Source organism: Scatophagus argus, chromosome 20, assembly GCF_020382885.2.
Source record: "Scatophagus argus isolate fScaArg1 chromosome 20, fScaArg1.pri, whole genome shotgun sequence".
In the NCBI taxonomy this organism is placed as follows: Eukaryota; Metazoa; Chordata; class Actinopteri; family Scatophagidae; genus Scatophagus; species Scatophagus argus.
Window position 1 is genome coordinate 9,576,439 of NC_058512.1, and position 12,889 is coordinate 9,589,327.

The window sequence follows — 12,889 nt, forward strand, 5'->3', positions numbered from 1 at the left end:
CAACAGAAAATCATTCTTGACCCAAGATTTTGCAAATGCTGCAGGTCTAGTAAAATAGTCAATAGTCACACGCTCAGTTAAGAAATGAGTTGGTGGTTTTGTCACTGTGTCATCGTAAAGGGGATCTCCTTCGTGACATTGCAACATATCTTATGGCTGTTCTAAAACTTTCAAATTTTTATTTGTTATTTTCATGATTTTACCATCTGTGACTGAATGAACCCACTGAAACGCACGCAGGAACACAAAATTTGGATTTTGTTAGGTTAGAGGTGGGCTGTCATTTATCAATCAATTGGGATGTTTTTTTGTTTTTTGTGTTTTTTTCACTTTCGTCATTAACACTGCCCAGGAAACAGAAGTGAGAAGTTGCACCCAGTCGCAAGGGAGTCCAAGGCAAGGGAATTTATATCGATCGCTTCCTTGTCAAGACATAATGTGAGTACTAAAGTACATTTTCAGTCAAAAAATTAAATTTCAGCTTTGTTAATAAATATGACCCGTTTCATATTTCAGATTTCAGGACCAGCATGGACGTGGATTATATTGAATATGATGATTACACTCCAGACAATGAAACTGAGAACAACTTCACGACAAGTGGGACACTGAATTTCGGTATTACTCAGACTCCTTTGACTCATGTTCTGGTGACAGTCAACATCATTATTTCTGTTATTGGTCTTGGAGGAAATTCATTAGTGATCTGGATCTGTGGTTGGAAAATGAAAAGGACAGTAATCACCACTTGGTACACCAGTCTGGCCATTTCAGACTTTTTGTTCTGTGCAGTTTTGCCACTGGAAGTATACTACATGATCACCTCACACTGGCCTTTCGGACTGGCCTTGTGCAAGCTCACGTCCTCAGCCCTGTTTCTCAACATGTACAGCAGCGTTTTTCTGCTGGTTCTGATCAGCGCTGATCGCTGTTTGATGATTTTATTTCCTGTGTGGTCACATAATCACCGGAGAGTGGGGAAAGCATTTGTAGTTGTTGTCTTCATGTGGCTCCTTTCTGCACTCCTAACGTTGCCTTCATTGATCTTCAGACAAGTCACAGTTTATGGCTCAGTCACTCAGTGCTTCACCAGGTACATGGGCCACTCCAGACACAAAGCGGTAGCACTCACTCGATTTATCTGTGGGTTCCTCATTCCATTCCTTGTGATTGTGTTCTGCTGCTTGGTGCTTGGTGTGAAGCTTAGAAGTTTGACCATTAAGTCAACAAAGCCTTACAAAGTCATGGTGGCACTCATCCTGTCTTTTTTCTTCTGCTGGGTCCCCTATCATAGTTTTGTTCTTTTAGAACTGGACTTGAAGAATCACAGCCTGGAAGTGCTTCAAACTGGCCTGAAGGTGGGGGCCACCATGGCTGCAGCAAACAGCTTCATATCCCCAGTTCTCTATGTGTTCATTGGTAACGACTTTAAACAAACCCTAAAGCGCTCTTTGACATCAAGGATAGAGGAGGCAATGGCAGAGGATTTTCGTACAGGTGGTTTCAATCAATCAAAGTCTAGGTCAATGGAGGTTATCTAAAATAGACTTAGGTGATACTGAGACAATCATATGCCATATTTATGTATATAGTTGGGTGTACACTCTATACTGACAATACATTATGTATCAATGATTAATTTACCATAATGATAAAAATTTTATTAAATAAAAATAAAAAATTTATTTTAATTCTGTATCAAATGATCACAATTTCACTTGGACTATGTTTGGCTAAATATGGATTAGCTACCACTGTTAATTCTTGTGTCTTTCTACTTCAACTCTTTCACACTCACACAATATTTTGTATCATTACTCATGTATATGAATTGCTTGTGTGCTGTTAACCGGCTCTATGTACCCCATGAGGGACAAAGTAATTTGAATTGAATCAAATTTACAATATATTATAATTTGGCTGAACTTACTGTGCACTGAAACATAAATGAAATTAAACATTATTGTAACTATATGAATTTCTATTAAATGTTAGTGAAAAACATTTTTTAAAGAAACTGATGTAGAGCTTATATTAACATTTCTGAAAGAAAGTAAATAAACTGATGATGTGGTTGTGCCATAGTTTTTCTTCCTCCTCAAAGTTCCATGCATTTTCAACTTCTCTTTAATGTAGCCTCACTAGCAAGCAGTACTCATGTTGTAATTCATGCTAATACAACAGATCAAACCTGCTCTTATTAATATTTATATGTTAACAATAAAAATATTCCAAAATGCAGCGTGAAAGAAGTGGCCCACAGTAACAAAATATAATCTGGCTGCAGTTCTCAGCTGTACAGAGCTTTTTCTGTGTGTTTTTAGCTCACTCTTTTGGTTTTACAGCTCTATTCACTCTGTTAATCCATCTTGTAGCAACTAGCAGCTGTTTCTGCGAAAACTATGACTGTCTGTACTATCTTCTCAACACCGAAAGGCAAAGTTATTTTTTTTTCAGGAGTTAACAGAGACTATAACAGAGCTGAAAGTATATAGACATCATTCGCCTATCAACAATTTCAGCTTTATGAGGTGATAATTGTCAGTGTTGTATTTATCCCTTATTTCAGTAGCCCCCCAAAAACAATTAATGAAGGTTTATACAGCTCAACATATACTGACGCTTGATTGGTCGTCGTGGGCACCTGGCAGACCTTACTGAGGGTAACAGAATTTCATGTGGCTTTTAGCCACGCCCCCTGCGTGGCCCCAGGATGTACTACCGGTTAGAAGTGCTGTGGAATTGTGATGCAACCAGCTGTTAGGGTATATTCTCGATTACCCAATAAGTTTTCAGTAAGAAAATTATATTATGAATGACTGTATGGGTTAACGCTTTAGTATATGTTGTTTGTCGTTTTGTATCCGCTTAATCTGGCGTACAGTAAAACTGTTCCCCAGTCTTTTTAGCTTGCTAGCGCTAGCAACGGTATCTAGAGTGAAGCTAGTTAGCATCCGATCGACTTTATTCATTTTCGTAAGGTACTTGTGTTAAAGCTCAGTCTCCTCGTATTCTTCTCTTTGCTAGCTACAAACCACCGTCCACTGGGCCCCCTTATGTACTTATTTTGAAGAACTGGGTGCCAGCGGAGTCACCCCAGCTGTACTTTCTTATTGAGTGGATCTATTTTTAAATGGCCACCGCTGCCCCCCCTCCGACCTCTGGCTCTACTGCGGCCACCGACAACCCAGGTACCGGATCCAGCAGCTCGACTACGGCCGACAGTGGCAACCAGGACAGCACTTTCGAGTGTAACATATGTCTGGACACCGCCAAGGATGCAGTGATCAGCCTGTGTGGACACTTATTCTGGTAATAACTAGCGTCTTTGACTCATATTTTCAGTTTTGTATAAGATCTCAACTCTGTCAGGGTATTGATGCCATGGGCAGCTGAAAGGCAGTTCAGGTCCAGATCTGGTCAGCCTGGTTAATCTTACTTTTCACATTAATCAGCAAGGAAGGGATGACCTGTCCGTAGACTGGTCTGTTGCCACAAATCCTGCTGGCCTAAATCAGTTTTTAAAATCAGTATTTGTAACCAACAACAGTAAAAACGACCCTCAGCCACCGCTGCTGAGTCATTTGCATAAGTTTCTTGTTCTTGTATATTTTGCACAATGCAGAGCCGGATGTTCTTGGATGTGTTTTACTAATCAAACTTCTTCCCTGTTCAACACTTCAACTGTCATCTTCTTTTGCATCGCCTCTTGATCAGTTGGCCATGCTTGCATCAGGTGAGCTTAACCTACCTTTACTTTGTCCTTTCTCACCATTTACAAATGCTAATGACGGTGCATTGTTATTGATGGTGCATGACTCATGCAAAACAGTGAGGTCATTAATATCTTTGTTGCAGTGGTTGGAGACAAGGCCCAACAGACAGGTGTGTCCAGTGTGTAAAGCTGGTATCAGCCGAGACAAGGTTATCCCATTATATGGGCGGGGGAGCACAGGTCAACAAGACCCCAGGTGGGTACTTTAGTAGAATAGGTCAGGCTGATTGTAAAATTCAAGTATTATGTAATCACAATACTCAGGATTCTCTGGCGGTGAATATACCCATTTACATTTTGTAATGCAGCATCTAATACACTTATTGAACACTGCAGATCAGTGTGATGATGGCTTATACAAAATGTACTTTTGTTTTACAGAGAAAGAACACCCCCTCGACCACAAGGGCAGAGACCTGAGCCAGAAAACCGTGGTGTAAGTAATGTGGTAATAAAGTGTCTGATTTCACTGTGTCGGATCAATAGTTTCTTGGTTCCAAACCTATTTGGCAGCTTTCTGTAATTTTCAATGCAATGTCTGCTGATGAGTAACTTGCATTCATGATGAAACCATTACACAGAATGATGTAGCTGCTGCAATGCAAACGTCAACTTTATCCATTGACAAAAGGACATTCCCCACAGGGACCTATTACATGCTTAGCTTAGTGCAGAGACTTCTCTTGAGAATGATCACAAATTGCGCTGGGTGTTGCGTCACATCTCCTACACTGTGTGTTAAACTTTATCTCCGGTATTGTGAATGCATGGCTAGATATGAAGAGAACCCACACATGCTAATGATGAAATCTGTGCTTCACAGGGCTTTCAAGGGTTTGGTTTTGGAGATGGAGGTTTCCAAATGTCATTTGGAATTGGAGCCTTTCCATTTGGTATTTTTGCTACAGCTTTCAACATCAATGACGGAAGACCTCCTCCAGGTATATATGTTTTAGACACTTTAACATGACCACTCTGTGTCTTTTATTAACAAAATATCAAATAACCTCTCTTAAACAATTCCCCAAACAGCTGCTCCCGGGACACCACAACACACGGATGAACAATTTCTGTCTCGACTCTTCCTGTTTGTCGCCCTCGTGATTATGTTTTGGTTGCTGATTGCATAAATGCATGGAAAGGCAATATCTTAGGGTAACCCAGAAGATCTGACCGATGCCATCCCGGTTCACAACAGTGTGATTCTTTCTCTTTTTTTTTTTTGGTTCCTTGTTTTCTTTTTTGTCTCTCCTTGACACAAAGATTTAAATGAAGTTGTCAATGCTAATCTAGGTACAACAGCTTTGAAGGTGAATTATATAACCTTGGGTGCCTCGTGTTTTAACTCATGAGCAGAACTGTTTAGTGTGCTTGCAGAGCAGCACGCCATTCCTCCTCCCAAACGCCATCAGCTAACGGCACCAAAATTCATGCTGCTTATACAACCTTACCATTAAATATCCACACGCATTGTTGTTAGTAATTTCTTTTTTTTTAATCAGCTATGTGAAGGAGGTCAGATGAAAAAGAGCAGAGATCATTATTTCTTTCATTGAGATCATTGTTTTATTATTATTGTTATTATTATTATTTTGCTACTACTGCTGCATTTAAAGTTAAAGTTTTTGGGGTAGCTTTCATTGAATAATTAGTTCAGTGGGCTCTGCTCGTACTTAATGGTCCTAGCAGGAAAAGCACGTGTTAATAATAAAATTAACAACTGTTCTGTATTATTTAAGTGTCCCATTAAGTTGTGAGAGTTCAGACAGCAAGCGTTTTCTTTAGTATTTACATCAGTTTTCTCACTGAAGCATGTCAAAATGCCTTCCAGGAAAAAGGTGTATTCACACAAAACTGCTTTTTTTTGTTGCAAAGAATCCAACTAATTTACATGCTGAATACTAGCATGTGTTTCATCCACCTTGTCTCGCTTCACTGACCTATTGAGGTTTTTTTTTCTTTTAATTTAGCTGTACACGATCGTACGAACTACACCTCTCATCTCTGAAATGTACCAAAAAGCATACATGTTTTATGGAGTTAAAACAAAGTCAGACAGTGTGTTGATGCATGTCAGCGGTTAAAAAAATTAATTTATGAACAGTGTTCCTTTCTCTCAGTTCTCCGTCACTGTAATTAAATGTAAAATACTGTAGAATAATACAGAGTTAAAATGAATGTTGGTCAGTTGATCATAAAACAAGTTTTCTAAATGTGAATTTACTCTATTGACAGTAAAACTATGTAAATAAAAATGTTAATCATAATCTGTCTGCTGTTTTATTAAGGTGTGAATCTAGTTTGGCTTCATTCCCCCAAAAGTCATACTCATCTAATAAATATGCAACTCAAGACGCACCAAACAAGAAAGATGAGGAAAAATTCAGCAATTTGTTCAATGCTTTGTTGAAAATCTGACCAAGTTAAGTCATTCTTCACGATTAATTATGTCACATGTAAAAAGAGATGTACTTTAAACTCAAATTTACTGCTGTAAAAATAGATATTTTGGTCATTTTGTGGAAAAGGATTTTAGAAAAAAAAAAAAGAGTCCAAAAACAGTCAGTTTGGTCTAGTCCTGCGTTTCTGGCTCTAGCTGTTTCTCTTGAAGTTCTGGCTGTGCAACGTTGAACTCTGCTTCATACATAATCTGCTGAATCTTTATTTTTGTCTCACACCTTTTCTGTGGAGCAAGTCTCTTCAGAGCGGGCACAAAGCTAAGTAGGAACAGTTCATCCTCATCCCGTGGCCTGCTGGGAAATGTTGTGCCATTGTCTTTGACCAACCATTTTGTAGGGGATGGTGTGCTTTGAGAAGAAGGCAGTGAAAGTGACTCTTGCACTAGACGCCGCTTCCTTCCAGTTTTGCTGCTGGGGTTGATCTGTGAGCCTGAAGGCATTTTAGCCAGAGCAGCCAGCTGGGCCATCTGCGTGTCCTGAGACACTGAAGGGACCTGTGGGACAAATGTTACCTGGGGCTTAAGGTCTGGCTGACTTGCAGGGACCTTCACAATAGACTGCGGTGTCTTGACTGTCTCCGATGATGTGTTTTCTCCCTCCACGCTGCCAGATTCGTTGTCAGGATTGTCGTGGTCGTCATCATTGTTGCCACAGATGTCTGCCACTCCACTTCTTGATCCAGCGAATGGTGCAATAAAATTCATAAGTTGTCTGTATTTCCATCTGCTTTGCACAATCTCTCCTTGCTTCTTGCTTTTGATCTCCATTCGAACTTCCTTCAAGTACCTGTCTCTCATGTTCTTCCATTTTCTTTTACACTCCTCAGCTAAAAAAAGTAGAATATCAGAACGTAAGGAGCATGAAACTACATCTTGATTCTTATCTACTAACAATGCACAGAAATGAAAGGTGAAGCAGGTCAATCTGGACATCCACAAAAGAAAATCGATCACATAAAAATACGTTAAAAATAACGACAAAAAATATTTCCCCTCAAAATGACATTCCCAAACATTTTCTGCAGATGAGTAGCCTACTGCACATATGAACAATGAAGTGAATATTTGAGCTTCGCTGTGTAGAATGAATTTGTGCAGAGAATAGAAGGCTGTTCCCACATTCATTGTTGAAAGGGTAAAAATTTTACCTACAAACATGATTTGTGATGCCACACACAGTCTATATATATTAGGTCTTTGGGTTAAAAGGTACGGCTGGGTCTCTCTGCTGGGACCTTATCCCACTGGGTCCTTCCTTCCTGCTGCTGTGAGACTGTACAACAAGCGCTGCTCCTGGCAGACTCCACGCATTCCACTGCTAACTGAACAATACATCATTGTGCAATAATCCCTCATATCCTATGTGCAATAGAGGAATACTGCAATAATGTAAACAGTCTTAAGATTTTGTAAATAATGTGTGTGCTCTTTTTTATTTCCCTTATTTATTTTGGTATATTTTTATTGATCTATGTCATTATTTGCTATCCCTGCACTGTTGTAACAATGCACCCCCCCCCACAAAAAAATGTCCATTACATTCCTAAAGTCCAAGACCACATCTTCACTTTGCTTATTTTGACAGTCCAAAAGTACATTCATGTTACTATACAAAAACACAAAGATGACAAGCAAAACCTCACAAGTGAGAAGTTGGCACAAAGAAACGTTTGATAATGGCATGAATAACTAAATGAAATGAATTTAGTTTATGAATGTAGTTTATTTTAATAATGACTGAATTATTAGCTCTATTGTTGGTTGTACGGTACAGCGGATACTAAAATCACTCAGTTGAATTATCACCTCTTCAAAAGTTTAACCAAAAACATTATAATCTTCCTTCATGTAGCATTTGTGACTGATCTGTCTCATTCAGTTGCATTCACTTGTATTGGTGTACTTAAAAAAAAGCAGGGCAGGAAGTTAATATGTACAGTATATTAAAACACAGAAGACCAGACTACTTCATCCACATAAAAAATAAATCATTATTATAGATTACTTTTATTTAATAGCCCGTGTCTTGATCGTATTACACGAAGACGGACTAAAAGGTAATTCACTTTATTTTTTCTTAACGTTGGTCTTTCGACGACATGTCTGGAGGTCATGGTCAGTTCATCCGTGTTATTTGCCGCACCGTCAGTGACCATGACTCCGTGCACCTAATTACTTCATTTCTGGTTGGGGCCCTCCGCCCGCTGGTTCCAACATATTGTGCCGGTGCAGCCGACGCTTCCACGACACCTCGAGAGGCTCTCGGTTTGTGTGGACCTCGCGGTGTTAACGAGCGAGACGAAAAAGCACGCAGCTCGGTGAATCGCCTCCGGCGAGTCCGTGACGCTCGTGTTGCCTCCTCCGCCTTTGCCGTGTCGACACGCGGCTGGCGGCGCAGAGGCAGATCCGGACCGTGCCGTCTAGTGCAGCGCGGCCTACGGCGTGCGTGCTGCGGCTGCTACCGCTAGCACGGTGCGCGCGGCTGCAACCACACCACCGTGTATACTCATGTGGTTAAAGGAATTTAAAGCTACAAATTGCTTACGAGGGGCGTGTGAACTACCGCTCTCTACCAGGAACTCATTTTTGTCTGTTCAGTTTCCCAAGTCCAACATCGGCTTGCCAAATAATAACTGGCAGTAAAAAGTTATGATAAACAAAAAAAGCAATCATACACTCACATGACAGACCCAATAGGATACTGATGTTCCTCCAAGCATTTGCCCGACTTTCTGTGCAGCGGTAATTCGGCAAAGTGACATTGTACAGCTCTGGATAATTAAATACGGCCAAAATTAACTTCTCGTCCATTTTGCCCTACTGTTGTTTCTGTGCTGCGCGTACGCGGAAGCGGCAGTCTTCTCCCGCCTTTTCCGCCCAGCTGCAGCCTCAACGTTCGCCCCCAACGCGAGTTATCGCGAGTGGCGAGCTGCCTGCCGCGCTGTGTCGCTCTGCCGTTCAAAAACGGTGGCCATTGTAGTCTTTTGTCACAGGGGGGCGCACGACTCAGCCTTCGCCTCCTTGATTGCCCTGCTCTACTGTGGGATAAAAATATAATCCACATTGTGTTATTATTTCTCAGGGGCAGGGATCATTTCAGCTTTAAGAGACAGCAACCTGAGTTCCCAACATAAACCTCTGAGGGCCACCATCATCCGTGCTGCTTTTTTTTTTTTTACACGTGCCCTAAAATGGCATAGCTCAAATAACAGAAATGTTTTTAGCTCTTGAACCTCTTATTTACTTTCATGATAATGGATTCTTCAGTTCGGGAAGGGGACAATTTATCTTTCTTCTTGTCTTTCTTATAAAATATGTCCATATCAGCATCTGTTAAGTGTACTGTATATTTCAATTTTATATAGCATAAACACACTTAAATAATAAAACACATGGCCACTATGAGTTCAACACCAGCTTAGTTTAAAAAGCCTGCAGGGTGATGCTGCACCAAACAAATTAGACACCAGAGCTTATTTCACTTCAAATTCCAGGGGGAAAAGTATGCAAATAAAAGGGAAACATGATATTTGTATTTATAAAGCCCTTTGATCTGTAGCGTCTGTGACCTCAAGTCCCCATGGTATCACTGTCTGATAAGCGTTTTCTGAGCCTTCAACAGTTACTGTGTTTTGCCTGTGCAAGCTCACTTACAAGCAGGTCCTGAGCAAACACAGAGAGGAAGGTTGATCCTCTGCATTTCCTGGTCACACAGCTGCAATCTCCGATTCCCCAGGAGGTATTGGGCCCCGATCCAGCAGTGAACAGAGACACTGAGCTGTTTCACATGTGAATAGACTGATGCCACGTGGGCTTCTCTGCTCATTTCAGTGTGTGGGTATATTTGCTTAATCCTGCGTTTTTTTTGTATGAGTTGGACTGATTTGATTTGTGTCCTTTCTTATTCGTGTTTTTTTTTTCTCCCACTGACCTGCTGTTTGAGTTTCCATACAGCTCAACAGACATATTAGTCAGTGATAATTATAAATGTCCTCACCATCAGATCTACTACAATTCTTCAACGTAACTGTGTTATATTTTCAAGAAATTAATCATAATAAGGCAAAAGCATTTCTTTTTCCGGTGTTGTCCTGCTTTTCGTCAGTGTATCTGAACTGGTGTTTGGTTGACTTTTGTTTCTGGGGAAAGAGAAAGTAAAAGAAATCAGCTGTTGAGTATTGTCAGTTTCCACTTTGAAACACTTCGGGTTGTGTACTTAAAGAAAAGTAGTGTCCCTTGTTAAATGATGTACTGTTGTTGCAGGTGAAAATCACTTTAAATTGAAGAGAGTGGTCAAAGCACCACCTCGAAAACCTGGAAAAACTGTATCAGGCGTGGGGCGTTGGTGGCTTTTCTTTAGTTTACCTCTTGTTCCAAATATTGCTCTCACAACAACAAAATGAACCTTTATCATTCTAATCCCCAGTAATGAATTCTGAACTGTTTTGAACCAGTGTGGATGTGACACAATTCCTTCTATTGAAAGCCACAATAACTGCAGATAGCGATCTCACATGCTCCACAAACTATACATCAACAATCTGGGTGCTATTAAACCCAAGTGAAAAGGATGGGATGGTGTTTATTGTTATCTGTTTTCAAAAGCCCTTATAAGAGGAGCTTAAGACAGATTGTGGAAATCCATTAATTCTCTGAAGAAAAAAAAAAGGTGTATTGCCTTGTATGAAATCACAGGATTTGTAGGGGTGTGGGGGGGTGGGGGTGTGTGAATTTAACCTGTAATAGCTTTACTTCAGCTGTGCACATTGTCAGAGAAGTGAGACTGAAAGACTGCAACACACAGATAAGACGCATGATGCATGATTTTGAATACAAACCACACAAAGGGAACCATATTCTGAATTTAGTCCTGTCATTTGTGCTCACACGTACAAATTTATTACAGTCACCACACACACTTCATTGGCAAGACGCGTCACTCATTTAACTGCCTAATCAATGTGTGTAATTAGTGTGCACTGTTGTCAGCGCTGCCTCGACTTGTGCCGTATCTACTAATTTGCAAAAGATCATTTGTAGATAAAGCTAAATAGGAAAGTGACATTATGTAAATAAATTTAAAAGCTAATCCTCAAATTCAGCATAGACAAGTCTCTGGCCACACCAAAAACGTTCATCTTTAAATCCAGGTTTCTAATACCAAGCAATCCCCTTTTCTCTAAAACCTCAACAATGAGGATCTTAGGAGCTCTCCACTTCTCATTTTATGCAGTGAAATCTGATTTCTTTTGGAGAAAGGAATGAAGCAAGATTAACTGAATCTGCCGTCCTCCCTAACCTCTTCACAAAACTGCCCAGATTAGCTAGGAATTAAGTTTCAACCGTTTTATGTGTCTGGTCCATAGGGGGGATTATAGTTTTACTATTTTTTTTGCCTCCCAATTTCACTATAAGGGCCTGACACGCTGTTGTAGAGAGAGGAGAAGCAGAGGAGCAGCTGAGCCTGAACTATCGAAAAGTGTTGCTTGTCAATATTCTGTGATCAACACTGTTTGGAATTTCTTCCGGAGATGGATGGACTGATTGGGATGGAGAGACAGAAGTTTCCTTTCACCATTGAGAACATACTGAGCAAATATCCAAACAGTAATGGAGACAGACGGTCATGTGGAACGAGTAGTGCTGGACTAAAAGAGAGGGCAGTGAGTCCTGTTGGAGTCCAGACAGAGACTGTTCATCGTGCCTGCCTGTGCTGCTGTTACTGCTCCCACTGTGGAGACGTATTCCAGACTGATTTCATTCATGAAGGTAAGACCAAACACATTCTCCGCATCAGCAGAGTCACCTCTGTTTGCATATGCCTCCTCTAGTTTTGACTTCAGTAACACTTTGTTCACTGACCCAAAAGCAGATCTCCTCCCTGCAGTCTGTCAGTACGGTTGGCCACCAGCGATGCTCGCAGACTCATGCAGGTTGGGAGATGCTCACAGAGAGGAGCAGACACCCGGTCAGGTGCAGAGGAGAACCAGACGTCACCGCACTATTTTCACAGAGGAGCAGCTGGATGCACTGGAGGAGCTGTTTCTGCAGAACCAGTATCCAGATGTGAACACGAGGGAGAAACTAGCACAACGCACTCACTTAAGAGAAGAAAGAGTAGAGGTGAGACTGTGGTGTCATGCTGAGTGCTTTATTGTGGACCTGTGACAGATGGCAAAACACAAGTTTGATATAATACTAATTATATGTGATGATAATGATGTCCAACGCTGTTCTGCTTGATTGCTGAAAGGTGCCAACTAACAGAAGTCCAGTATTACATCAATCAGTAAACTAATTAACGTGGCTTTTTGTTGTTTTTTTGTTGTTGTTGTTGTGGTTTTTTGCTGACAGGTTTGGTTTAAAAACCGAAGAGCAAAGTGGAGGCGTCAGAAAAGACTGTCGTTTAGTGTAGGAAACATAGAAAACTAAATTTTGTTTTTTATATACGGACCACGGCTTTGGAAAAAGAAGAGTGTTGTATGTATATGTATATATATATGTATATATATATATATATATATATATGTGTGTGTGTGTGTGTGTGTGAGAGAGAGAGAGAGAGTTACAGAAGTACAACAAAATTCTCTTGCATTTGTTATAAAGAATTACACAAACAAAACTGTTTATCTTTCTTTAATGACATAACATATCAA

The 12,889-nt window shown here is 40.5% G+C and overlaps 3 protein-coding genes across 6 annotated transcripts; 2 read left to right on the forward strand and 1 right to left on the reverse strand.

The window, feature by feature from the left end:
- The first annotated feature begins 107 nt into the window (after window positions 1-107).
- On the forward strand, window positions 108-2,501 carry LOC124051794 (chemerin-like receptor 1). 2 transcript variants are annotated; one of them, XM_046375466.1, is made up of 2 exons: window positions 108-438; window positions 517-2,501. In XM_046375466.1, exon 2 carries the CDS (start codon window positions 531-533, stop codon window positions 1,539-1,541), a length of 1,011 nt encoding a protein of 336 aa, XP_046231422.1. In that variant the 5' UTR covers window positions 108-438; window positions 517-530; the 3' UTR covers window positions 1,542-2,501. The 2 variants fall into 2 exon arrangements, with proteins under 2 accessions (XP_046231422.1, XP_046231421.1); XM_046375465.1 differs by having other exon boundaries at window positions 109-438; window positions 524-2,501.
- Window positions 2,502-2,638: 137 nt separating this feature from the next.
- rnf185 (ring finger protein 185) lies at window positions 2,639-6,042 on the forward strand. 3 transcript variants are annotated; one of them, XM_046375469.1, is made up of 7 exons: window positions 2,639-2,765; window positions 3,028-3,312; window positions 3,718-3,736; window positions 3,859-3,971; window positions 4,157-4,211; window positions 4,599-4,716; window positions 4,808-6,042. In XM_046375469.1, exons 2-7 carry the CDS (start codon window positions 3,134-3,136, stop codon window positions 4,903-4,905), a joined length of 582 nt encoding a protein of 193 aa, XP_046231425.1. In that variant the 5' UTR covers window positions 2,639-2,765; window positions 3,028-3,133; the 3' UTR covers window positions 4,906-6,042. The 3 variants fall into 3 exon arrangements, with proteins under 3 accessions (XP_046231425.1, XP_046231424.1, XP_046231426.1); XM_046375468.1 differs by having other exon boundaries at window positions 2,685-2,795; XM_046375470.1 differs by lacking the exon at window positions 2,639-2,765 and having other exon boundaries at window positions 2,804-3,312.
- Window positions 5,849-9,146, reverse strand: si:zfos-128g4.1. The gene is made up of 2 exons (XM_046375467.1): window positions 8,915-9,146; window positions 5,849-7,060 (listed from the first exon to the last, which is right to left on the reverse strand). Exons 1-2 carry the CDS (start codon window positions 9,042-9,044, stop codon window positions 6,348-6,350), a joined length of 843 nt encoding a protein of 280 aa, XP_046231423.1. The 5' UTR covers window positions 9,045-9,146; the 3' UTR covers window positions 5,849-6,347.
- Between the last annotated feature and the right edge of the window lie 3,743 nt (window positions 9,147-12,889).